The sequence below is a fragment of the Chelmon rostratus genome, chromosome 22 (genome assembly GCF_017976325.1).
Source record: "Chelmon rostratus isolate fCheRos1 chromosome 22, fCheRos1.pri, whole genome shotgun sequence".
Classification (NCBI taxonomy): Eukaryota; Metazoa; Chordata; class Actinopteri; order Chaetodontiformes; family Chaetodontidae; genus Chelmon; species Chelmon rostratus.
In genome coordinates this window covers 7848783-7876561 of record NC_055679.1, presented here as the reverse complement: position 1 = coordinate 7876561, position 27779 = coordinate 7848783, and the positions used below count along the sequence as shown (strand labels likewise).

At 44.3% G+C, this 27779-nt stretch overlaps 1 protein-coding gene across 2 annotated transcripts; it reads left to right on the top strand.

The window, feature by feature from the left end:
- The first annotated feature begins 844 nt into the window (after positions 1-844).
- LOC121625563 (ubiquitin carboxyl-terminal hydrolase 15-like) lies at positions 845-20330 on the top strand. Of its 2 annotated transcripts, XM_041963692.1 has the most exons (22): positions 845-938; positions 1714-1841; positions 2205-2335; positions 4489-4615; positions 5140-5285; positions 7157-7218; positions 7712-7801; positions 11948-12095; positions 12402-12575; positions 12846-13004; positions 13123-13347; positions 13441-13524; positions 13909-14003; positions 14240-14428; positions 14625-14743; positions 14891-15172; positions 15474-15544; positions 16119-16234; positions 16340-16489; positions 17371-17474; positions 17940-18028; positions 19409-20330. In XM_041963692.1, exons 1-22 carry the CDS (start codon positions 850-852, stop codon positions 19772-19774), a joined length of 3144 nt encoding a protein of 1047 aa, XP_041819626.1. In that variant the 5' UTR covers positions 845-849; the 3' UTR covers positions 19775-20330. The 2 variants fall into 2 exon arrangements, with proteins under 2 accessions (XP_041819626.1, XP_041819627.1); XM_041963693.1 differs by lacking the exon at positions 7712-7801.
- Positions 20331-27779: the final 7449 nt, after the last annotated feature.

Below are 27779 nucleotides of genomic sequence, written 5' to 3'. Positions count from 1 at the left end.
GTGAATCTTGTAAGTATGTTTTTCAATAAACATGCAAAATTTAATGTTGTCTTGAACTGTTTTTCCAGTGCGATGCAGTATTTTATTAGTGTTACTTTACCTCTCTGGAGGGAGAAGCCTGAGAAGAAAATGTTGCTTAATTGTTTGCCATTATTATTATTTTTTCAAAATCTATTGCCCCCATGATCTCCAGCTTTATGAAGTGAAATACTAAATCACTGGAGTGTCCCTTTAACTTACTGATCATGACCTTTTAAGCTCATGAGCATTTTTGTTTTACACATTCATTTATGACTGTGGTCGAGCACAGCAGGTGTTCAGACCTGTAGTTTATATAATGTACCTACATGCTATCATTGCTGTTATTTCCCATATGGCACATACGGTACCAGTCATTCTTGTAAACGGCTTCCAGACTGCCCTCAGCAAAATGCAGGAAATATGCATTTTGCTGTTTCACAATAGGAGATAATGTATAATTTCTGATCAGGAAAATTATGGGACCGTTGTTAAAAAAAAAGAGGTCCAACTAGGTCCACAAATTCTTTACAAAATGAGACTCTGCTCAAAAATGCCAAGTGATATAATGTCCGTGGCTTGATAAAAAGGGGTGTAATTGGTGTAGACTGTTTTTTAAGGGGCTACAGTTTCTTAGACATCAAGAAGGCTTTGCAGCGCAATGATGGGGCAGTTTTGGACCACTTTTCTAGAATAATTTTACCACTGGGTGTCATGCTTCTCCTTTTCTGTCGGCGAGCTGATGATTGGCTGAAGCAGGAGCGTCACTCTTACGTACCTCGGTGACGCCCCGCGCTTTCCCAGCATGCAGCGGGTGATGTCTGAGGAAAGATGGCGGAAGGAGGAGCGGCTGATCTGGATACCCAGAGAGGAGAGGTCGCGGCACTGCTGAAAACACAACTAAGAAAGGGAGACACTTGGTAAGACTTGAGCTGAAACCTTTTCAAAGATGCCGCGTGGCCGTCGGCTGGCTCTGCCGTGGCTGTCAACGCCATGAAGTATAAGAAAGCCGAGGTGACGGACCGTGTTGACAGTTAGCTCCGAGCTAGCTAACGGGAGCCTGTCAGCTTCATGTGTGTCAGCTTGGCAGGCTAGCGGTGCTTCAGCTAAAGCTAGCTATTAAAGTGTCAGTTAAGAACGATACACCCCTCACATATCATTTACATTTATTATACTGTTTCGGTGATTATGTTCGCTACTTCCAGATTACCATATCGCTTTTTATCTGGTGACATGATCTCAGTGAGGCTACATTTCGTTTGTCTGATCTAGTTAGCAGGCTAATGGCTAATTGGCTAGTCTACCGAAGCTCCAAGTGGTTTGCCAGTCAGTGGGTTCATCCGTCGACTTCGGCAGGGCGGAGTCGGAAAAGAAGCACCTGTCAAAATCACAGAGCCAGCTGGCCAGGCATGCAGCAACCTGAACTCAAGTCGGCGTCAACAGTGCTACTGTTACAACTATCAATCTGTGTCATATTAGCCCCTCACAGTCAGATTTGTTTAGAGTACTGATAGCAAGGTAGGCTTCACCTGCCGAAGTATTTCTCTTAAGACAGTTTGAAGTGTAAAAATAAATACAAAAGCTGTGGTTTACACCTTTAAGCTTGGTTCATGACCCTTAGGACAATGTAGACTGATTAGCACTGTCCCATTTTGCTTTATCAGAGCTGTAAAATACTGCTTGCCTTCTCTGCAGGTACCTGGTGGACAGTCACTGGTTCAAACAGTGGAAGAAATATGTGGGATTTGACAGTTGGGACAAATACCAGATGGGTGACCAGAATGTCTACCCAGGACCAGTTGACAACTCTGGTCTTCTCAGAGGTAAGACAGATTATGCATCATGTTAGATCATAAAGCACCTTTAGGAGTATATTGTAAATACTATGTGGCCTTTACACAACACCACAGACCCCTGGTCAGTATGGCTTTATCATTCTGGAAGTACCAACAAAGAGTTCAGAGGAAAAGGGAACAAAAAACAACATTGTTGACCGACTCCATAGAGTAGCCTTTTTTTAGTGGGTGTTCATAGAAAGCTCTCCAGCATACCTTTTTCTTTGTCTGTTTTGTCTCCTGTGAGACAGTCAGCGCAGGGTCACCGATGTAAGTGTTGTCCCACAATGTGCGTTCCCTCCCTGTGTCTGCCTGTTTGTCACCCTCTCTCATCTCCCCCCCTGCCTCTAGATGGGGATGTGCTTGCCATCAAGGAACACCTCATCGATGAGCTTGACTACATCTTAGTCCCAACAGAGGGCTGGAATAAGCTTGTCAGCTGGTATGGATTGACAGAGGGTCAGGAGCCAATTGCACGCAAGGTAAGGGTCCAGTTATAAGCGTAACACTATGAACGGATTTAATAGATGGAAAGTGTTCTGAACACTATATAATATAACACCAGTGAAGGTGGATGCAGTGTGATTGTTGTGGTTGGTAGCTGTTGTGTGTAGTGTGGCTTGTGTTGGGTTGAAAGGGAGAAAAGTGCGCTAATATGACCATTTGATATCAGGATATCTGGATTGCAGCACAGTTGTGAGAGAAACTTGAGTTCTGGACCAGTGTTACACTATGTAAAGTAATAGAAGACACAGCCAAATGATATCAGAGAACTATAGTACTTTATGATTATATTGTAATGGCTCCACTGCTACTCATTCTATGTTTTTAACCAAAAAGAAAGAGTTGGGCACAACATGAATGAAATACTGTACTGCTTGTGTGCACCAGAAAGAAATGCTGTAGTATGTATTGATTGTTTGACGTGGTTGGCCAGTTAGATGTTCAAAGAGACACTGTGCTCTGGAGCTGAAACAAATAAAGATAATAGTGATATATTGCATGTTTACCTTGCACAAACAGTAAGCAACAATTAAGGTGTTTTTTCATTCATTTCCTTCGGCTTTTCATTCATTTCTGTTGTCAGCTGCAATTATTTATTTTAGGGTTAATAAGTACTTTTGCACACATTTTGGTAGAGTGAAACAAGCCACTGAATGGCTGTATGTGTGCCTACAGTTGATTTATCAGTGGAATACTTCATAATGGTGGCTACAACTTAACAGGACCTACAGTATCACATCCCCTCTTCAAATCTCACTAGTCATGGCATCATGGCTGCTAGAAGAGGTTTGTCTATCATTTGCTCTCTCGTCCCCCCTTCCCCCCTACCACCGACCCTCCCATTTTGCCATGTATGTCGTGGGACGTATCGGGTGGCTGCAGGGTTTCTATTTTCAGGCAACGTTCTGGATGACTGAAAAGCTACATGGAGCGATCTGCGAGACACAACATGCAAGAGGTTCATTATTAGTTTTCCTCTTTTTTTCAACTCTTTGTTTCTTCTGTGGGGTTGTCATCCTGAGGTGCGGGGGGAACACAAGCGCAAAAAAGGATTTAGGAGGATTGTAGTCACGGGTTTGTCGCTATGTTTCCCTCTGTTGTCCTGTTCTGGTCTGATTGCCAACACCGGTGGAGTGCTCCTGCGTGTCCTTGTTTTTTGAAGTGGAGGAATGCCAGCTGAGGTCACACTGAGAGAAGCAGTGTGAAAGCTTCTGAGAGGGGTGGGTGGGGTAAATGGTTTTGGCTCAGCTCTGATATGAGAAATTCTGTCAGAGTTTATGATGAGTTAGGCTTTTGCTCCGAGTTTACAAACACATGGGAGTTGTGCTGAGGGGGTATGGTGGGCCCACCGGGGTATCGGGGTGGTTAGGGGAGGGGTAGGGGTGAGAATCTGAGCCGTGTGAGTGTGCATGACTATTGCTGTTCTTGGGGAGGTTTGTGAAGTTGGTACTGTGTGTGTCGGAGGGGCTCAGCGCTGAAATAAATAGGCTGGGACCCCTCAGCTGTTTCCACGAGGTGCTGCTAATTTAGGCACTTCACTCTGACTCTGCTTCTATCAGAACACCAGATGAGTGGCAACCAGGCCAACAGCCTGTACTTTGTTCTCCATGAGACACAGAAGCGAGAACAACCCCAATTTTACCAGACACTGTTCATCATTTGAGAGCACAAATAAAAAAATGAGACTGGGGTAATGTAAGAGGTATACCTGATGGGCTGCTATGATAGTATGTTTACTGCTTCCTATTCAAAGGGTAACCAGCTGGTTTTGGTATGCCATGTTTTGTTGGCTAGCTGTAAAAGCCCCATTTTTGTCTCATGATACGCTTTTTTTGTCCGGTATCGTGGCAGCAGAGATTTTCCATTAGGTCTTGTGTTTTTGCTTAACTTGTATCTGTTGCCACATAATATTTTCAAGTCCCATGTTTTTATTTGGTGCAGCCAGCTAATGTGGACCAGCTATGCCTCACGGTTAATGTAAAAGAACAGTCGAGAAGATTTGGATGTGATCCTGAGGGTTACTAGTACATAATGCTTGTGTCTTTCTCGCTTGAGTCACTTGAGCATAGTAACAGTGTAATGCACAGTTTCTGATAATACTTTATAAATACATACACATGTTTTTCTCCAGGTGGTGGAACAGGGTATGTTTGTGAAGCACTGCAAGGTGGAGGTGTACTTGACGGAGCTGAAGCTCTGTGAAGACAGCAACATGGACAATGTGATCACCAGGCGCTTCAGTAAAGCTGATACAATAGGTAGGCCTGCTCTCATTTAAACTGCTGAAAAGGTTTTCTAAGTTGACTTGAATTCAGTTAGATTCTATGTTTTCATAACTTAGGTGGCTCTTGACTAGAAAATGTCATTCTTTTAAAACATCAGTCAATCATGAATTAACAACTGCAGTGATTTTGTTTGTGATAAATAGAGGATGACTCAAACATGCTCAGACACACTCTTTCACACCCATGCTGTTCACATGCACAAAAGGTCTATTAATTATTGTACACACTTGTCATGTTATCCCTGAGAAGTTGCGTAATGTCTGAACAAACATGTTCTGTTGATGATGGAAGATCTTAACTGCCATTAGTTGTTATTTTAGTCCTAACCACTAATAACTTGTTCACGTTCTTTGTGCAGGTTGCAAACATAACAATGGATGAATTCACTGATTAGTTCCTCCTTTGGGGTTGAAAGTCTCTGTTTTTGGATTTAACCATGTCATGTGAACCACAGTCTTTTTTTTTATTTTTTTGATAATATTTATGCTTTGCTGTAGACATGATAGAGAAGGAGATGAGGAAGCTGTTCAGCATCCCCGATGAGAAGGAGACCAGACTGTGGAATAGGTACATGAGCAATACCTTTGAGCCTCTCAACAAACCTGACAGCACCATTCAGGATGCCGGCCTCTACCAAGGACAGGTAGGGACTTTTCTAGTTTTACCTGAAACAGTTTGAATGGAGTCAGCCCCAAAAAATGTATTTGACAAAATCAACACAGAGCTGTCCAAATATGGCTACGTAGACCGTTCTTATTCCTGAGCTCAGTGAAATATGCTCTAGTTTCAATTGTCCTTATCAGATAGCTTTTCCTTATGTGTGCTCTCTGCCCGTCTGACCTTTCAGGCCTCAGCAGAGTAGAGCTTCAGAAAACCCATTTTTTTCTGTTTCATTTGAATCCGTATCCAACAGTTTATCATGAGCTGCAGAGGGTAGTCTAACAAAAAGATGGATTATTATTTCAGGCTCAACAGTGTGTAGGATTTAGTGGCATCTAGCAGTGAGGTTGTCACCCCTCCCTTTCCCAGCATGTGGGAGAACTTATGGTGGCCAGAAAACTCGCGAAAAACACGAAAGGCGCTCTCTAGAGCCACTGTTTGGTTTGTCCCTTCTGGGCTGCTGTAGAGACACGGCAGTGCAACATGGCAGACTCCATGAAAGACGACTCGCCCCCTGTGTAGATACAAAGAGGCCATTCTCATGTAATAAAAACAAAGCAATTTTTATTTTCAGGTGTTAATACACTACTGAAGACATAATTACAAATAATACATTACATTTCTGCCATAGTCTGCTAATAGATCCCCCTAAATCTTATACACTGGTCCCTTAAATGACATGAGTGATAGAGTGACGAGTGCCTCTTTGTTCTGTTCAAGTTTGGGTCTCTTAGGTAGGTTGACTTTTTCACTTCACCGCTGGTCCTGTCTACCCACTTTCTTTTCTGGGGAAACACCAATCATAAACAAGTACTTTAGGCACTGAAAAACTCAGTGCCTCAACACACAGTGGTGCAACAAAATTAAAATCTATGGAATTATTTGTATGAAAATAATATACAGTAGATTATTTAAATTATCATCTGACGTTCTGTGGAGTTATATTAACATAAGACCGTCCTGTGAGGCATTTTTTCCTATGATGGCGACGGCATCATCCGCCCTACTGTGCCTCTGATTGGCTAGTGCTGGTTGCCTTGGTTGGTTAGTTTTAGAGAGAAAGAGTGATTATTGGTTAGGATTAGGATAGACATATCAGTAAGCCAATCAGAGGCAGAGTAGTGCCGGTCATGTCTTCACCATCCTAGGAAGAAAAAAAAAAAATCTTGTCCTGGAAATGAGATGAGTTAAAGCTTCGAATCCCTCAACATCTGTGCATCAGCTGCCACGCGAGGCACTTAACCTCTCCTTGTAAGCTGCTTAAACTGTGCACGCATGTCCTGGCATCCACCTGGCAGGCGACCAGAGCAGACACAGCCTCGATACAAGCTTAGATTAATGGAGACACCTGGCCATAGTGAGCCAGCGGGCTTCAGATCGCAAGGGCCGTCCCGTCCACCAGCAGCTGTTCCAGAGGACTGTTGAGCCTCACTGAGTGAAACAGCCGATCAGATCCGTCCAGCTTCCTGTCTTTCCCTATTAAAAATGCTGTCACCGCTGTAGGTGAAGAAAACAAATATTTAACAGGTCGTTGGCTATGGTAGATCTTCACAGTATGTGAGAAGGAGTGTGTTTATTTATTAATTAAAAATGTCTCTAAAACAGTAAAAAAAAATCCAGAGTATAATGTGATATTTTGATCAAATCGGAATAATAATTGTAGTTAAAAAAATATGCCATCCATATAGCTCATCCAAAGAGAAATGCAACGATACACAGATTGTTTTTTTTTTTTCCTCAGATTGCAAACGATGTTTTCTGTTTCAGTAGACCACAGCTTAGGATGCAAACACTTAAACGTTTAAAGTAGTGGAAGCAGATGGAGCCCTCTTTTCTTTCTGCCGTCTCCCACAGGTTCTCGTAATAGAGCAGAAGAACGAGGATGGCACATGGCCCCGAGGCTCCACGGCACCCAAGTGAGTGAACGGCGCATCACCTGGCTCATGTTGCTCTGACTGACTGAAGGAAAGAAAAGTTACCACACAAATAGGATGCAATTTCCCCACACTGTATCCAAACACGACTGTTGATTTACCAAAGGATTTCACACAGGCAGTGTATCATTGTTTTGCTAAGGACTTTTACACTTGGTCAGAGGTGACACAGCACAAGAATTCCTTATCTGGGCAGCGTATCTGAAACACCTTTCAGTTGCCTTTCTTTGGAACTTGCAAAATTGAATTGTGTTACCCTTTTTCAAGTTTCCCTGCACCTCATCATCTTCAAAAATTTCCTCTCTCTATGACTTTGCCCCAGACTGCCACTTTTGCTTGACCTTTCGTTGCTGACATATCCCGCTGTTTATTTCAATTCATCTCAGTTTTATTTAATTGACACTCGCACACCTTTTCTGGAACAGCCCCTTATTTTCTCTACTCTAACTCATGATCTATTCTTTATCTTTTGAAGGTCATCTGGTGCTTCCAATCTCTCTGCTTTGCCAAAGATCTCGCCTTCATCTCTCACAAACAATCATAACAGCAGCTTCAACAGCAGGAAGTAAGGCTTAGTAGTGGGTTGTAGAGCTGAGGGGTGGGTTTGGATGCCAACAGCCAGAGACAGAGTCTGGAGCGCTGCTCAGGACAAACGTTCACGTTAACCTCGTCAGAATTTCAGATGGAATTGGCTTCTGTAGTGGTAGTGGGTTGAACAAATTTCTGCAGAGGTGAAGTGACGTCAGTTCAACGTTAGCTGTTCTGCTCAGTTTACCCTCTACTACCCCAGGATGAAGTTGGTCAAACGTTGTCTTGTACAGGTCTATCTCTGGCTGTGGTTGGGGACTGAAAGCTTCCTCGTGATGATGCAGTTTCCGCTGTAAGAGCTGATAGCAGGGAGGGGGAAGGGGCTTACGAGGGGATTGATCTCTTTGGAAATTTCTTCAGCTACAGCAGTGCTCTCTATAAATGGCCCGCCGGTGCCTCTGGGTGCCTTACTCAGCATTAGTTATAAGCATCTGATTTTCAACCTAACTGATTAATAGCTCTGGCATGGGCTCCGTGATTATGGTTAATGGGATGATTATTCTACCCATTACTGTCTTACTCTTGTACAACACTCAATCACAACATTTGGGGCACAGCTACAACAATGAGACAGACTTGGCACACGACATTTGTTTCCTGAGTTAACATTAAGGTATATCCAGATAGCAAGATCTACTTTAATGAACAGAGTTTGTTTTATCTTCAAATTTAGGAGGAAGTCTGATTCATTTTCCAAATTTTTCTTATTATGTCTATGTCTTTATGTCTTTCAAAAATGGCCAATGTAAGATTTATCCACCCGAATCTCTTCCTTAATCTGTATTTAGACTGACTTTAGCCGTGGGAGTGAGAAACGCAGTCCCCGTCAGTTGAATGAGGCCAGTCTGGCGTTGCGGCGGGACAGAGAAAGAAAACAGCAGAAATGCTGGGTTTTCTTGCAAGCAAGAACTGCATATTTCAACAGTTTACCTCAAAACAGCTCATGTGAAAGATGAATAATTGTCGCCACAATAGCTTTTCCAGAGTTGTAAAATCCTGTTTGACACACCAGCGTGCAAGCCTTCAAACTCAAGTACTGGTCATCCTGGATCCTAATTCATGTCTCACCTGTGCCTGAAGCCTTACGCCCACACTAACACCAGCTTCCCCGCTGTAGTCTTTAAAACCAGTATACCCAGTTTCCCACCCACGTTTGCATTTGTATTCTAGTTTCTAGTTAAATTTCATGCTACACATTGAACGACTGTTAATGTCAGCCTCTCCAGCTTTGGGCTCCCTGAGGCATTACACCCAGTGTCCCTGCGTGTAGCGGAAGTTGATCTACTACATCAGGAGTTTCAGGCATCACAACATTTGCTAAACAAAGGAAGTTAATGTTAATCACTCAAAAAGAAAATCACAGTGTGCTTCATCTTGCAGCTCGAGTGTGAGCCTACATTGTCCAGAGCTTTACACTTCTTTACCTTCTTACCAGAAGTGCTGCATATGTGATTAAATCATAGAAAGATCTGAGATAATCAGTCAGTCAGTATGCAGCTCTTGCAATGCCAAAATGAATTACAGCTCACCTTCTTTCCAACTCTCAGTTCCTGTTCTCTGAAAATGTCACCGTAGCCTAAATTCAGGTGTGTCGCTAAAGCACTGGGACCCAGCGGCTCCGTCAGCCCTCTGCTAGAGAGCACTGCCGGACTGTGGGTGGAGCTTTCGCCTCTGTTGTCCAGTAGACTTTACTGTCCCCTCCTTCCACCTTCTGTGTGTGATTTACTGCATGCTGGAGTGTGTATGTGTGCGTCTGTAGATATAGATAGTCTGCAATGGATTTTTCTACATACTGTTGGAATGCAGAAATAATAGCCACAAGCTTGGCCACCCTGAAAAATCAATATTGACAAAGAAGGAAGGTGCTGAAGTGGAGTGAACCTTTCCTTCCTACACTCACAAAAGACACACTGTCCAATTATTTTTCAGTACTTTACTGCTTTTGACCCTACCTACATTTATATAGCTGGGAGTGAGGTGTCGCAGCTGTGCTTTACATTGCCTGATAGCAGTGGCATCTTTTTCCTGCACAGTGTTGGTGGATTGTGGAATGCACAAACTGGGTGACTTGGGGAAATTGGATCTTCACTCCCAGCAGCTCTCCTGTCCCTGATTCACTTTAGTGCCAGAGCTGTCGTTTTCTCTGAATTATGCATGGGGCCTTTTTTTTTCTCCCCCATATGAAGTGTTCCTGCATTACATAACACTTGTCTTTTTGATTTTGCGGCTTTTGGCCTCGTTGGTTTAGCCTTGGTAGCGATGCTCTGTAACAGCAGTAAGTGTCACCGTCTTACTAGGCGTCGTCCTCTGATTCTCTCTCTCTCGCTCTCTCTCTACCTCTCTCTCTCTACCTCTCCTCTCCCCTGAGCTCATTGCGATGCACCCATTCTGCAGTCTAAGTGACCTTCAGAATGCATTTCATCTGCTCCTCTCACCGCCTGCCTCCATCCACATAAACCGACCGGCCCCGGCGATGAAAGCCGCCCTCTCGTCAGGTCCTGGTTTATTATTTAGACGGCCTTCCCCTTTAAAAGCGTACATACAGACAGCCATGGCATATTAAAGAGGATGAAAGAGGGAGTGTCAAAGTGTGCGTCTGACTTAAGAGGGGTGTCATAGGGTGTAATTTAACAGGGAGCAGGCATGTGTGTGTGAGAGAGAGTGAAAATTTGTATGCTGGCGTGTCGAGATGAGAGAACGCAGTATAATGTGTGTGTGAGTGTCAGAAAGGGGGGATAAACGGTGTGTTGGCATGAGCGAATGTGTTAATGTGTGTATATATCTGTGTTGGGATGGTAGAGAGATACTAAGAGAGTCAGGCCTATGAATACTGCAGCCTCAGCTGGATGCAGTGGATCAGCTGCTCCCTCCATCCCCATCTCATTTCTCCTCTGTCAGCCCCCCCCCACCCCCCATACTGTCCTCCCCTCCCCCCTATTCTCTCTGCCTCTCCCTCCCTTCCTCTCTCTCTCTCTCTCTGTGCACCTCTAGCTTCGGTAGCAGTAGTCTTGAGCATCCTCTTGCTGCTGCTGATGCTGCTATAAATATCTGCTGGTAGCCGTAGAGCGGCAGAGAGCAGCAGGCAGGCCAGAGGGAGGAGCAGAAGACCAGAGGACAGGACAGGGACGGGACAGGACAGGGACAGGACAGGGGGAAGGGATCTGAGGCAGAGAGGATAACAAGATGACAGGCGGTCGAGCCCGAAAAAGAAGAAGGGGGGAGAAGAGAGGAGGGGAGCTGCTTAGTTAGCTCCAGGAAAGAGGAAGAGTGTGTGTTTTTGTGTGTTGATGCGTTCTGTGGTTTGGTCATTGGCCTGTGCTGGACTTGGAAGTCCAATTTAGGCCTGAACTTGGTTCGGACTACATCCAAACTACTGCTGGAGCATTCACTGGGTTGAGCTGAGTTAACGTTCGGACTCAACAGTGGAGACTGGAGCTGGACTTTCCTCACTAGCCTCTCAAAACCAGGCTTTGCATGCGCCGGACGCTCAGAACGGAAGCCCATCCGAACCCCGTCCAGGCTGCCGGTCGTTCGGTTTCGCGCGGACATGTGGGCCGGCGCGGGCCGGGCGGGGCTGAGATGTCATGCTCCTGTGTTGCTGGTGGTGCCTGAGGCCTGAGGCGGTGGAGCTGGACAGCAGGAGGGTGGACCACCACCGTGTGCTGACCTGCGAGGCCACTGCCTCCACCGCCATCACAGCTGTTTCCCTTGACCAGTGGGAGCCAGAAACGACCAACACTGCCTTGCAGCCCTCCCAGAGGTTTGCTGATTGCTGCAGTTGGCCAACCTTTAAGCTGTTTCTGATTGTGTAGGAAGCCTGAGAGGCTTTTTCTGGAGGGGGGGGTTCAAATTGTAGATTTGGATTGTAGTTTGTTTTTGGTCAAAGAGGAATTAGTGGAAACAGAAGCTGTGTGTTTGCCTGGTGGTATTTTTAATGTATTGTTGAGCGTATTAACAACTTTATCTCTATAAAAACAGTATATACCAGGTTAACTTAACATAGATGCAGCAGTATTACATTTATATGTACAGCAGCACTTTTCCTTTGCTTGTGGCAGTGAGACAAACTCTATCTGACCCAATATAACCTTCCTGTTTGTACTTTTCTATGTTTATTGCACAGTGTGAAGAATTCGAGCTATAGTTTGCCGTCCTACCACCCCTACAGCAACAGCTATGACTACTCAGACCAGAGCAGGCAGAGTGAGCGCTCAGGCCTCTGTGGACTCTCCAACCTAGGCAACACCTGCTTCATGAACTCTGCAGTGCAGGTAACAGCATGCCTTCAGGGGACGCCGCACAGTTTAGGAAAGTAAGGAAAGTTATTCTGAAACTCTCCAAGTCTTTAAAAGTTTGTTCGTGGAGTCTAGAATAATTTGGAAGACTGTCGCAGACATGAGACTGGCTGCACTTTGGCGCTTATAAACCCAAGCACGGACATGTTTGAGCTCCATGTCTGTATATGTACATATTATGACACGCTTAAAAAAGAGGACAGCGACAGTAGAGAAGTTTGAAATGCAGATTTTGCCGAGAGCATAAATCCATCCTCTGCTGATTTTTGTCCTCTCCCCCAGTGTTTAAGCAATATCCCTCCACTGACGGAGTACTTCCTCAAAGACAAGTACACGGACGAGCTGAACGAGGACAACCCGCTGGGCATGAAGGGGGAGATCGCCAGAGCCTACGCCGAGCTTATCAAACAGCTGTGGTCGGGCAAATACAGCTATGTCACCCCAAGGCCTTTCAAGGTGACTCCCTGAAAAAGCTTTAGCCGCAAAGATCGTAACGTTAGTTTTTTATATTAGATTCACTACCAAAATAGTGGGTTTATACATTTTTTGTAAAGGAGGGTCTGTAAAAACAGTATCATTGTGTAACCCTAAATATCTGCTGTCTTTCAAAGGTTCTCATTTTATCGATTTCTAATATTGGGCAAAAAGTATCCTACTTTTCTTGTTCTTACTTCTGTTTTTATGGTGCTCCCCATGTCATTTTTTTATGTGTTTTCCATCCTCCAGACCCAGGTGGGCCGCTTCGCCCCACAGTTCTCGGGCTACCAGCAACAGGACTCTCACGAGCTGCTGGCCTTTCTCCTGGACGGCCTTCACGAGGACTTGAACCGCATCAGAAAGAAGCCCTACATCCAACTTAAGGACGCTAACGGCAGGCCTGATAAGGTGAGCTCAGGATGTAGGTTTGTAACAAATTAAAAATTATATATGAGCCATTTGTATACTTATTTGTAAATCGATTGTTCAAACAATGTGCTGGTTTGTGTTTTGCTGTTGATCTCAGGTGGTGGCAGAGGAGGCGTGGGAGAACCACATCAAGAGAAACGACTCCATCATTGTGGACATCTTCCACGGCCTGTTCAAGTCCACCCTGGTGTGTCCCGTGTGCTCCAAGGTCTCTGTGACCTTTGATCCTTTCTGCTACTTGACTCTGCCCCTGCCCATGAAGAAGGAGCGCACACTGGAGGTCTACCTGGTCCGGCTGGACCCTCTGGCCAAACCCACACAGGTAACATGCCGAAGAAAGCGCCTGAAGTTTCACACACTGACATTATGATTTCATGTGAAGACAGAGGTTGACAGTGACATGTTTCCATTTCAGTACAAGCTGACCGTGCCAAAAGTGGGCTACATCTCTGACCTGTGTACCTCCCTCTCCAACCTGTCTGGGGTGCCTGCTGAGAAGGTATAAACATTGCAGTCAGCACTGCTCCAGGCACTAACCCTGCTCTCTTATTAGCTATCACAAGATAATGCTGACATCTCCTCACACAGCACAGACCGAAATAGACAATTCCTTTTAAAACTGTCCCTGCACGACCTGCCTCAGCAGCAGAAAAATGTTTGTATCCTTTTCCTTTAGATCAAGAGAAAGATAAGGAGCTGAATAAAATGCAAAAGAAGAGAGGAAAATAAGTGCACAGTGTGCAAATGAAACAACACTTTACTTCACTCTGCTAGCCTAGTGTACCTGATATCTGTAGGAATATATCATATATCAGTGTAATCAGCCTGTATTTCCAACATTTCTTCTGACTACTTTTCTCCCAACTTTTCTTTTATCCCCCAGATGATTGTAACCGACATCTACAACCACCGTTTCCATCGGATTTTCGCCACCAACGAGAACCTCAGCAGCATCATGGAGAGAGATGATATCTATGTGTGAGTGTTGAGCTTGGCTGAGAGGCGCTCCCTGTTATCTAAAGCTTGAAACAGCATTATGTACGTTCTGACTAAATTGAAGTTTCTGGCGTTTGTTAAGCATGTGTTATTTCACAGATTTAGCATTTAGTTTCATTTCTAATTGCTCTTCCCAGATTAATCTATTGATTGTTTTGACTGTGTGACTGTGCGACTCGTGCTGCTTACATCAAAACTGAGCACGTCTCTCTTTGCAGATTTGAGCTGGCGGTGAACAGGGTGGAGGACACAGACCATGTAGTGATCCCAGTGCACCTGAGGGAGAAGTACAAACAGTCGGGCTACAACCACACCAGCACGCCACTCTTCGGACAGCCCTTCCTCATCGCCGTCCCCAGAACCCTCAGTGAAGATAAGCTGTACAACATGCTGCTCCTGCGTCTCTGGTATTTGTCTCCCTGTTCGATCATATAGTCATATACTTATTTAGTACTCAGCTGGGCTAATGTTTGACTGGATTGTCTCGTCTACAAGCCATGTTGGTTGGCAATCAAGAAGCAATTAGAAGAAGCACAAAAAAAAAAGTCATTTAGCTTGTTTTGCTCGTCAGTTTTAAAACTAAAAATGCTTTTGTGTTTGCAGCCGGTTTGTTAGATCTTCAGTAGAGGAGGATGAGGAGGATTGTGAAGAAACGCAGCCATCCAAACAACACACTGTCAATGGTAACGCCACTAATGGACTGCTGGAGGAGGGGTCGCCGAGTGAGTGCAGAAACACCCACACACACAGACATGTTACAGTGAAAAACGTGACCTGCAGACCTTTTGAAATGTCTTACTTTTGCGCCATGCTGCATTTGTCGTTTAAAGTCATTAAAGTGCATTAAAATCTCGTCCGTCCTCCCTCAGGTGAGATGGAGACCGACGAGCAGGACGACGAGTCCAGTCAGGATCAGGAGCTGCCCTCCGAGAACGACAACAGCCAGTCCGAGGACTCCGTGGGCGGGGATAACGAGCTGGAGAACGGCGTGGTCGGTCCGCAGAACTCCACCAAAGGCCAGCAGACGGCCGGGCACAACAGAAAGAGACTTTTTACATTCCAGTTCAATAACATGGGGAAAACGGACTTCTCCCTCATCAAAGAGGACACCAGGCAGATCCGCTTCGACGAGGGACACCTCCGACTCAGTGGTAGGAAGCAACAGGGAGTGAATGAAGACATGTAATGTCATGCCCTCATTTAAATTGTTATGTATTCTATTTTTTGTTCTAGTCGTATTAGAATGATGTATTCACATTTTTCAAATGGTGGATATCTAATTTTGCATGGATAATGTATTCATTTATGATTTAATCACAGCACAGAAAAGTAAATGAATCATTTTATAAGCACCAGAATAAATGACTCTGTAGGTACATGGATGAAATAACTGATGAACGATGATGACTGTAACATTAAAGATGACTCATCTGATTTGTGCATCTTTCACAGACCGCTCTTATCTCTCCTTGGACTGGGAACCAGAGACCAAGAAGAAGTACTTTGATGAGACCGTCGTTGAGGTAAAGCCAGTATCAGGAACTGAAGATGTTCTCTGATGCAGAAATCCAACTTCACAGTGTAATTGCAGCAGAGCAGCTGCTTCACTTTGCCGTGCAGCCTGAAATCATGTTGCACAATATGGCGATGTGACCCAGACAGGAGCAGCAGGAAGTCCTGCTAACAAGCATGACTGTCTTGTAATCAGAAGGTCGCAGATTTGAGGCCTGCAGCAGCCTCTGCATCCTTAAGAAAAGTGTGAAACCTTCACCTTGCTGAGTGGGAGATGCAATGAATAAGCGCATCTGTTTGTGGCTAAAATAATGCTGCAGTAATCCATACATATAATCAAATAAGATGACATTTAATATGTGTAAGTAAACTAAAATATTTGCTCTTCATCCATGCACCAAAACTGTCCTGGAAAAATGGTTTTATTTTGAATTAAATAGTCATTGTATTGATCCATATTTTAACTTGTGAATGCATTAAACTCATAGAGGGCCTCTTCAAAGTACAGTTTTGGGAGAAGCATGGACACAACGGTTCTACAGGAAGTGTTTTCCAACATTTGCGTATGTGTGCTACTGAGTGCAGGACTTTGACAAGCATGAGAGCATGGAGTACAAGCCTCAGAAGAAGGCTTTCTTCAAGCTGAAGGACTGCATCGAGCTGTTCACCACGAAGGAGAAACTGGGAGCAGAAGACCCATGGTGAGAAACAGCCACAGCACGATGGAAACAAACACGAGTGGGCGGCAACAGCGGCTGTCAGCCGAGCTGCATCTGCTAACGTGGTGTGCGTGTGTTGTCTCGCAGGTACTGTCCAAACTGTAAGCAGCACCAACAGGCCACTAAGAAGCTGGACCTGTGGTCTCTGCCGCCGGTCCTGGTGGTCCACCTGAAGCGCTTCTCCTACAGTCGTTATATGAGAGATAAACTGGACTCCCTTGTTGACTTTCCACTCAGGTACACACACACACACACACACACACACACACACACAGAGAGAAAGAAAAGGCAATAAATCACTGCAGCAGAGCACTGTGTTTCCAGCTCTTTACCCATTGTTTCTGGTTTTACTCCATCCACATACAGTATATGCAGACCTGCAGTGAATACATATAGATGAACAGTCCAAAGCACATTTGCTCCATTTGATGCCCAAAGATGTTTCTGCCTCCACACTGTCTATTATGTCGTTGTTTAGTACTCAGATATATCATGAATAAAGACTATGGCTTGCTGGATACCTTTGGTTTCCATCCACCTGTTTTCAGTTTGAGCATAGGTAGGTAAAAAGATGAAATATCACAAATAATGTTTTTCTCTTGGGGGAGATGGAAGGTTGGTGTATTGATGACAGACTTGGGGAATAATTCTGAAGTTTGATTACATCATCTTGTTAAGCAAGAAGAAAAATCCTGTAACAAAATCCTCAAGTTGAATTAAGTGACTCATGGCTTTAAATGAGTCTATTTAAATTAAGCCCTGATTTGCACATTATGATGAGGATCAGATATCAGGTACTCTTGTCAGATGTCGTTGAAATACCTTTTTAGTCTGTTTTGATTGTTGAAACCACAGAACAGTTGTAACTGTAGCATTTTAAACAGAAACCTCTCATCCATGTGACTTCTCTTACTGCAGGCACTGCTGTGTCTTGCTATTAGCCCAAAATATAAAGTAGCTTTAATACCCTTAAATACCTCAGGAAGGTGCTATTTATAGGAATAAGGAGCTATGCTCACACTGTATTTTTGCATACCTCTGACACAATGTTGAAGACTCATTGGCACTCATGCACACACGGCACACTTACTGCATACTGTTTGATGCGCTTCCCGCAGAGACCTGGACATGTCCGAGTTCCTGATCAACCCCAATGCTGGGCCCTGTCGCTATGACCTCATCGCTGTGTCCAACCACTACGGCGGGATGGGTGGAGGCCACTGTAAGATTATTTTTTAAGTACTTATCATATACCTGAAACCCAGTGATTGCAGCAGGTTAACAAGCTTGATGTTAAAGTCAGTTATGACTGACGGTTGTAGGTCCTTTGTTTCGCTCTGAAGCTCACCGCAGGCGTTACAGCAGGGGTTCACTGTATTCTGCATGGTCATTCTGTTGTAATTGTAGTCAACCATATGCTTGTTTGAATATGCTTTTCACTGTAGCCACCAACAAGAGTTGTGAGGGACTGGAGTTTCTATGGATAAAGTAGATCTATTATGATCAATAACAATCTGTAACAATCTGATTTACTTTTCGTAAGCAAAATGTCTGGAAATGTATCAAACGGTTACGGTGCTGCGCTGATTTTTGGAATTGAAAACGCAGCAGCAACGGCAGAGTGACACACCTGTAAAAAAGCCAAACCTGTACAATCCCACATGTCTTCTGATCTCGCCCTGCTCAGATACCGCTTACGCCAAGAACAAAGACGATGGAAAGTGGTACAACTTTGATGACAGCAGCGTGTCTCCTGCCAACGAAGATCAAATAGTGGTGAGTCCTCATTTGAGAAAGCCAGGCAACCGTCCTGCTGTATATACATCAAAGGCAGTGTTGTTGGACACGAACTAGGTTCATTTCATCAAAGTAAATGGGATTAAGTTAATGTATTAATAGCAAAACGGTCTGATTTCTCAAAGACGTCCAACTGTGCAGATACTTCCACGAAAGCACTAATAGGCTACTGAGAACTCCTTTCTGGGGTATTTTGTTGCTGGTGCAGTTGATACAGATGTTGATATGTAGCAATTTGCACATATAAACTCAAATCAGTGATTGAAGCCAGAGAGCCCACACTCAAACACTGTGCAGTCTCATTAAGATGTGTTGACAGTGGGGGGGTATTGAGGAAGTCTGCAGAGGCTTTTCCACCTCACTACCCACTGCTGATTCCACTAGACATACACCTCCTTAATGAATTCATTTGTCATGGTCACACAGCACAGTCACAGCTGATACTTTTAATGACATCCACGTAGGTAGCAGACACCTTCTGCTGTTTGGAAATGTGTTAAATCATGAAAATGCCGAATGTTGGTATGAATAAGCTGAATTGTTGAATTATGTTCTTCTGAAATCATCATAAATGTCACTGTGTATACACAGGCTTGAGATTATAAAAGTAATGCTGGCATAGAAACGTCCCTCTGTTTAATATTCAGCTTTCATTAAGAGGTCTTTTCTGGACATGATTGATGGCGCATGCTTCAGAAAATTGTGAGGAATTTAAGGTCACATTAGATATTTTTTGTTATTGTAAACAAATCACGTGAAAATGCCCAAACTAAGAATGTTAGTCCGTCTCACAGCCTCGCTACCTCTCAGTTTGTTCCCACATACATTTAGAAAAAGCTCAATATTTTCTTGAAACAGCTGGGAACTGGAGTTTTTAGTAAGTGTCACCTGAACAGGAGTAAATGACGCATTTCTTGAGGACTATTTTCTGTGATGGAATAATACACATTAAGTGCTCTGGCAATGACTGTATTTCAAGCTTTGGACACACATATATCGAAAGCTTGATCTTTGTCACAGGCTTTGTTGACAAAAAATATAGAATCTCACCAGACATCCTTTAACTTTTCCTGGACAGGCCCATTAGTCATCATTTGTTTAACCAATTGGAATTCAGGTGGTGTTCTGCAGGAGGTTTGTCTCGGGAAAAATGTCCGCTAACACTTTGTCCTCGGGGTAGGCTGTAATGAATGCAGCTTCCAGCATCCTGTTGACTCATTATCAAAGGATTACAATAATTGCACGGTCATGCTCTTAGAAGTTATGTGTGTATTGAAAAAGTGTTGATCCAAGGTAAAAAGGGAATCCTGCATCCTGAGCTATTTGTGTCGCTGAGTAACTTTGTTGTCTTTCCTCCAGTCCAAAGCAGGCTACGTGCTGTTCTACCAGCGCCAGGACACGGTGAAGGGCACCGGCTACTTCGCTCTCGACCGCGAGGAGGAGGAGGAGGAGGACGAGGAGGAGGAGGAGGAGGAAGGAGAGGACGAGGAGGAGAACGAAGGCGAGGGGAGGCCGGAGAGAAAGGCCGCCTCCTCTACTCAGGGTGCCTCGTCTGCCGCCGCCGCCGCCGCCTCCGCTCAGAGCGACGAGGAGGACCCGAACGAGAACAGGCGCAGGAAGAACGACAACGAGCAGGAAGATGAGGAGGAGGAGGAGGAAGAAGAAGAGGAGGAAGAGGAGGAGGAGCAGGCGCCCAATCGAGACGTCACCATGAAAACCAACTGAGTCACACGAGGACAGGAATAAATGGAGAGAGAGAGAGAGAGAGACTAGGATCTTTCCATCCAAAGCCATATGGACACACAGCATGGCAGCGGGCGCCACCCGTCCCACCCAGCGGCTCGGACTCGGCCGCTCGGCAGGCGGAGCCTCTGCGGGGATGACGTCGGCTGTTAGGTCAGAGAGCTGCCAGGGTACGCAACTCTAAGAAATCAGGGCCCTCCTCTGTGGTTGGATCACTGTGTGTGTGTGTGTGTGTGTGTGTGTGTGTGTCTCTGTGCGAGTGTGTGTGTGAGAGTGTCGCCACGTCCATTCGTTTAGGATCTGCTCACCTGCTCTCTGAAGAGACTCACTGAACGACATCGGGGATTGATTTCGAGGCTTCACAGCGCTGTGGCGCCTCCTGCTTTTTGTGTTCCTTTGTTGTTTTTATATCTATTTTCGAGAGCATCGTCGGCATATCATTTTATTATCATTTAGACCTTGTAAATATTTTAAACACTGAATTATATCGGGTTTTCATGATGCGCTGAAACATTTTGAACTTGCACAATCACCAACCATCCACCTTCTTTTTTTTTTTTTTTTTTTTTTTTTAAATGTGTAATTGCCAGACATACTGCAACAACTTTCTCAGAGGGGTTTCTCACATGAAAAGCGTAGGACGCTGCCTTTAGTGAGCCAGTGGAGGGACGTGTCTACAGTCTGGACTCAACTTAGAGAAGTGACGCTCGTAGTTATGTGCTTTTATAACGTGTCGAACAGCCAAACTGTCCCAGCTTTGTGCTGCTGCTGCTGCTGCTGCTGCTGCTGTAATCTTATGTTTTTGAACAGATTATTAGCGGCATGAACCTTAGAGATTTCAGGCCCCGGCTTTTCGCTGTCTCTCCTGGTCCCCTCCGCTGATCATTTCTATCTCTTCAAACCTGAAAGAAAGCAGGATTGAGATGTCCCTCGGCTAACTTCGCAAAATAACCAAATGCATTCTGCTCATTTTATCTGAAAAAATTGATCAAGGTGCGTTTCGGGAGCTGGCGTTCAGATGCACGCTGTCTTAACTCAACATCGTGTGCAGGGATGGCGACAAATATCTGTTGAAAAGTTAGTCGGCAGACTCACAGATCCCACGCCACAAAACCCTCTCCTCAACTCCCCCTCTTAAGTTATTCATAGGTGGTGTTTTAAAGCTTTACCACGGCTCTGCGCTCTCTCTCCCTCCCTTCACGTTGGAGGCGCTGTGAGATTAGAAACATCGGTGATTTCGCTGACATCAGATGGGCCATCTCGTGTTTGCGTCACCTCGGCCTTAACTCTCAATCTCAGACCAGTCGCCTTTTCTTTGCACGTCACCGTCAGCGCCGTCGCCAACACTCGTGTGCGAACGTCCTCATTATTTGTCTGCTTGTTCTATCGGAGCCATGTCATCTCAAACTTTCTTTTCTTTTCTTTTTTAACCCACAAGAGGGCCAGAATGTATGCTGAATGGAATGAACACTGACCAGACGTATGTGGCTGATGCCTTTTTGATTCTTTACAGGGCCAGATTTGTTTTTTCCATCTTCTTTCTTCCCCCCCGTGGCGCCCTTTCTTGGTTTGGTTGAATGTGATGGTAATGGGTTCTTCGCCTTTGACATTAGCTGTATGAATTCATGGGTACTGCTGAATGCGTCTCTTTTCCAGAGAGGGGAGGGGGTGGGGGGGTCACGTCTTTGCGGTCCTGAGCTCCGAGGATGGGGAGGGAGGGAGGGGACATAACAAAAAACTATGGGGTGAGTCTGCCTTAAAGGCCTCTCAGCTTTTGGGAACATGATACAGTGAAAATATTGTGTGGCCGATTGTTGCAGGATATTCCTCCATCGACGTAACTCCTGATAAAACTGTTCTCCATGGTGGAGTGTTCTGTTTTCTTTTTTTTTTCTACCTGTTCTTTCCATTGTAAACAGCATAAGCGCACCTGTCGTCGCCGCCTCAGAATATTAGCCGTGTACCATGCCTTTATGAGCATCTCCGTGCTTCGACCTGCCTCGGCGCTGCCTTGCTTTTTGGGCGACTCACCCCATCCTGACTGAGTGAGATGTGATTGCTACTATAGGCTTATACAATACTGTACATAAGAGTTCACTCTGTGAGTGCACATTTGATAAAGTTTATTTATTTATATGTAAGCATTTAATAATAAACAGACAATATATTTAAAACTTTGGCAGGGCGGGGTGGGGCTGCGGGTGGGGGGACTGTGGCTCGAGTCCACACATACACACTAGTTTGCAAAGTCTTGCCTGTGCTCTTTGTCAGGGAGGGAATATTTTTTAAAAACAGGAGGATGGTTCTGTCGTTTTGGGACTTCTTTTGTAAAAATAATCCAGACATCCTTGCATGACGACATAACGGGGGTTTCCAGGTTTGGCTGCACTTGAGTTCACTTGGGTTTACATTTGAAAGTTGCATGTGTATTTATACACAATCTTCAATAAAGTTGTGTAAAGCTTCCTGTGGGTCCTGCTCTGGTTTTCTTCACCGTGCGCTGCAGTGCCTCTTGTCTGTAGTGTGTGTGTGTGTCGTTTTCTTGCCAGACGCCCAACACAGACCCTGATGTGTGTATTTTTCATGAATAGTCGAAGATATTCTTGTTGGCTCTCCTGATCACAAAGTTAAAGGCGGAACCAAAAGATGCATCATCTTTATTAAGTCTGGGCTGAATGATCATTATTTTAGTTAAAGCTTAAGATGCTTTCAGTGTCTTCACTCATCTCCATCAAAAGCATCCACTGATCCTGCTCACAGCAGTGAGGAAGGCTCCTGGCAGTCTCACATTTCCCTCTGAATCACATCTTGCTCATTTTCTCTCTAAGTGGGGATCTCGCAGCTTGCCTTCCATTTTATTTTCCACTCTCTCCGCCCCAGCGTGTTCTGCGGCTGCAGGCTGATCCGCGAGGAGGAACACGGTGTTCTCTCCGGGTTCCGACGGGTTCTCTGCCCGCTCGCAGCTGGGAGGATCCCCCCCCCCGTGCGGCGGCTCATCCTTCTGACCAATAGGAAGGAGGGGAAGAGGGACCGACGGTGTGCGGGACAGTGGATCACTCGCGAGGAGAAAACGGAAACCAGTGAACGTGATCGATGACCGAAACTTGTTTAACATCTTAACATAATCACAGACTGGACGCTAAAGCTTCATCTGTCAGATGTTCCACAGCTGCATGCAACACAAATACTGTATTTATATAGGCTATGTGTGTGTTTATATGCATATGTATGTGTTACAATAATTTTGTTTTAGAATAGTAATTATTTTCAGATTTTACATTTAGGCTATTTTACTGTTATTTCCATTGGTTCAGAAAAATATGAGCGCTACTGTGATAAAAAAACAAACAAACAAACAAAAAACACAAGCTTATTAGTGACATCACATTTGTATATTTCTGTCAGGTTTTATGAGAATTTCCCTCATGTGAAGAATTTGTGCGTCAAAACACAACTTTATTTATAGAGCACCTTTCAGACAAACACTAAAATTTTGCAAGAATAAAAATCGCAGCAATAAAATAAAATAAGCTCCAGACATAGGAAGTAATGATTAAACCTTAAAAACTGAAGCTGTAACATTGGTCCAAATGAATATTTGGCTTCTGCTGTCCGTCCAATCTGGCGCCACTTCACAAAAACCTCCATGTGAAGCTCCTCTCAGCCAGCTGGTGGCGCACTCCGCCACTTTCTCTCCCCCTACCGGTATTCGGAAAACCCATCCGAGTGGGACCTCCGCGTTTTTCTCTCATCTCCGCTGGTGCCTACACCCGTCCTGACGTTCCCCGCGAATTTTATCCACGCCGCTCCGCCAGTTCCACTCATTTTCCACACCTACCCGACGTGCGGCACTCGCGGGGAGAAAGGGCAGGGAAAAGCCCGCACGTCGCTCGGCCGTGGGCTCGGACACCTCTCCCGTGTTTTGAGTCGAGTGGGCTGGACACCGGGACAACTTTCCGTCACGACGCAGAGACAGAAACAGACAACAATAGATTATAAAACAGGCTGCTGCAGTTCGGCTGCAAGGTGAACGAGTCCATGTGGGATTTTCTTCCATTCTCTCAGATCCAACAAAACCCCGGTAATAATTAGATCGAATTACAGCTGTGAGTTTATTGTGACTTTTTTTTTTTTGGTTGTCTGTTAATATCATGTGGTTCATTACGCAAACAAAAGACTTTTCTGATCACATTTTTTCCTGCATTATTTAAAAGAATGCACATTTTATTTGGTGTTGGTTAAAGCTGGTAAACGTTGTGGCGCGTTTCTGGTGATTTTTACACGCGTAATTCGTGTTTTGCTGTCTGGCGACTACAACCTTGTGCAGATCCTTAACTGTTTTCTTCCTTCGACTCATTCACGTTATGCGGGCTGAATTTGAATGTAATTATTTTACAACAACATTAACATCACAGCGTTTTATTGGGCTCTGACATGGTGATGGATGTCGCCGATGCCAGTCGGGGAACAACCGGGGAGCCCCGCCGTCCCTACCTGCCATATGTCGTTTTCACGGAGGTCATCTGAGGAGAACAGCGGGTGCAGGGAGTACGGGAAAGGTACAGGAGGTGCGGGTTTTCCCCCCTTCTTTTCTTTGGGTGGGGTTTTTGTCTCGCTTTATTGCGGCCACGTTTTGCGCGCACGCCATTTTTTTTATCGTGCGCTTTTACGCACAGCGACACAGACTGAACGGACATTCTGACTGCGAGTGGAGCGAACAGATCCCAAAGAGGACAAAGGGAAAGGCAGAGAGCTATGAGGCCAGGCGCTGGTTGAGGTAGTAGTTTGTGCTGTTGGTCGGGTTGTCATATTACCCCTTGTGGAGATGACTGCGCAATCTACTGCCTTGCCGGCGCTGGTGACTTGCGACAGAGGAGTCAGACCGGATCAACGTGAAATGACTGAGCCCGCTGTGTTGTTTGTCAACAGAACACACTGCATGGAGACTAACATGCCTTCATAATAATAATCTCCTGGAGACACTGCTGCGCGTAAAGACAGATATGTTCATATGTAACGCGCGCAAAGCTAAAAGATCTGTTTTCAGATGCTACGTGTTGAAATAAAGTGACTTTGATTGTATCTGTCACGGGGGTTTGCTTCCTTCTTTCCAACTTTTGTTTAATTTTCAACCCTTTTCCTCAAGCGAGCCTGAAGGAAAACACGATAATCCAACTAATATGTATCCAGAAGTTAAAGGAACTGACATGTTTGGTCCTCTTTTGTAAATTAGAGAATTGGAAGTCACATTCGGACTGTATGAGATACTTCCTGCAATTTAGGACAAGTTTAGGGAGTGTAGAAAAATGATTTGGGGACAGGGCGCACACATTTTTTTTCCCCTTTTTTCTAGAGACGGTCGTGTGATTGTTTTGAGAGAGTGACAGTGATTAGTTCAAAAAAGAATATTTTGTAAAAAGGATGTATTATAGGGTGTCATAATGTTTGCAGTGCTAATCCAACTATCAGTGTTGTGTAAATCCACATTTTACATACATAGTTCAAAGGCTGCAGATCTACAGTGCAGTCTCCTCTTGTCTACTTATCAATGGTGGAATGTAACTAAGTACATTTACAGAAGTACTGCATTTAAGTACAAATTTGAGGTACTTGTGCTTAATTTTTTCCATTTTATATAAGTTTACACTTCACAACGCTGCAGAGGCAAATATTCCACTTTTTACTTGACTGTCTATCTTTACTTACTGGTTAGTTTTCAGATTACAATTTTTCATACCCTTCCTGTCCCGGTGAAAACCATGCATCTCCAACTTTTCTGATAAACTGAATGACTTTATGGGTTCAGAAAATTCTCCTCAAGCGAAATAAACTCTTTAAAACCTTTGTTGATTAGCAGGAAAATGTCACAAAGCTGCAAACAGGCTGAGCTCATGAAATGTTGACTTTAGAGATATGAGGTTCTCACAGGACAGTGATGGTACAAACGTATTATGATTTTATAGAATATGATGCACTGGTGCAAATTAAACTACCCGAGAGTATATAAAGTAGTTAGAATGAGCTCAGCTTGTTGATAATACTTTCATTGTTTTACTTAAGTGAGGTTTTGAAAGCAGTACTTTCACTTGAAGTGGAGTATTTTCAGTGTGGTTTCAGTTCTTCAGTAAAGGTTTGTTCGTCAGTTGCAAACTGACACGTTCAGTTGACCAAGTTCGATTGACCTCTCCGCCTCAATCATTTCTGTACGATCCCTTAGAAGGCATGTGTATTGAATAAAGCCAATCCACCTTTAGCTGGTAGTAGTAGTACTGATACATAAACATGATGATTTGAGTTGCCCTAGTACCACGCAAAGTAATGGGGATCTGTCTCTCTTTGCATTTCCTCTGTGATCAATGTAGCTAAACAGGAAGTCAATTCATGCTTTAAACCAGGTTTTTTTTTTAAGGGTGTTGTATAAATAAAGCTTCGATTATTATTATGAACCTCGTCATCATTAAGAGCGGTGTCTGTATCATTATGCACATTCAGGATGGTGCCTGCATTGACCCTGTGCTGTCAGTGCGTCTCTAAATGTTTGAGATTCAGTGAGCACTCTGTGGCTCCACTAATGAATCCCTCTGCTGTCTGTCTAACTGGCCGTATGGAGGCCAGTTGACCCTGTTTGGTTAGTTTCTGCTTTTCCCACAAGTAGAGCCCAGGGAATAGAAACAGCAACAGTATTGATTGAGCGCTTCTGCTCCTCTCTTCTTTCGTTTCTTGCTCCTTCAGATTGAGGAGCGTGAAACTGATAAGGAGCTGATGGCGGGCTTTGGGAAGGAGCTACGTGCCGTTTGCATCCAGACCTACACTTAACATGATGTTCTTCTTCTTTTTGATGACACAAACTACATCATTTACATTGATCTTTAACATTTATTTTCTTTAAGTTCATTTCTGCAAAAGAAACACTTTAGGTAAACATTGCTCCGCCCGCCCGCCCAAAATCAGAGTTGCACAAGGAAACATTAAAAATATTTCTTTTTTGACCTTTCTGTTATACAAAATGTACATTTCACATTCACAAATGGACAGGTCGAGGGTAGCACAATGGTCACTTAAAAACGGTTTCCCCCTGGGCTTCAAACTTCCTGTTTGCTACAGAAAAAAAAAACCTCACAGCTCGTCTCATTTTCCCATAATGTACTTTAACAGTATAAAAAAACAACAGCAGTGCCTACTTTTACAATACAGCAACTTCAAATAGGGAAACCTACAGTCGGGCTGAAGGGACAAAACAAACTTTCAAGTCTAAAAGCTTCCCGAACAACAATCCACTCCCATGTAATCACAAACGTAGTGGCACTAATAAACCACCTTGGAGCACTCCCTGCCATTAGAAAACTCCTCGCCCACTTTAACTACACATGATAATTGAACCTGAGTTGATGTGCAGCAGCTGGGTGGCACAGTAGGATGACAAAATTAAATCATATATTCATTCTCTGACATTCATCTCAGAGAAAAGGCTTAATGACGGGTATGAGGATGAACATTCAACGCGATCTGGCACCCTGTTCAGACGTTGTCTCGACATGTTCACAGTTCAACACATTCGCCCTCTGGATCGTCTGTAACCGCGCTGTTGAACTGGGACACATGCTGAGACGATGCTGAGGTGGCGGCAGGACAGGTTTCACGAAAAAAAAAGAATAAAAACAGACATTCAATAAATTAAGTAGAGCTACTGTCAAATAGCTTATTTGATGGAAGAACTGATGCAACAGGTACAACAACAAATAATAACGTAATACATCATTTTGAAATGAAATCTTTCTTCCATGGAATGTACAGGAGGACAAATGCATCGTAGGAACTCCAGGCAAATGTAAATGACTGCTGCTCGGAGGAATGTGGATGAGCTAAGGTGATGAACAGCCCATGCAACACGATGGCACGTATCATGTGACGTTAAGCAAAAGTTAGACATTTTGGGGAATTATGTTTATCTGCTTCGAGAAGATCGATGCTGGAGACGGTTAGCTTA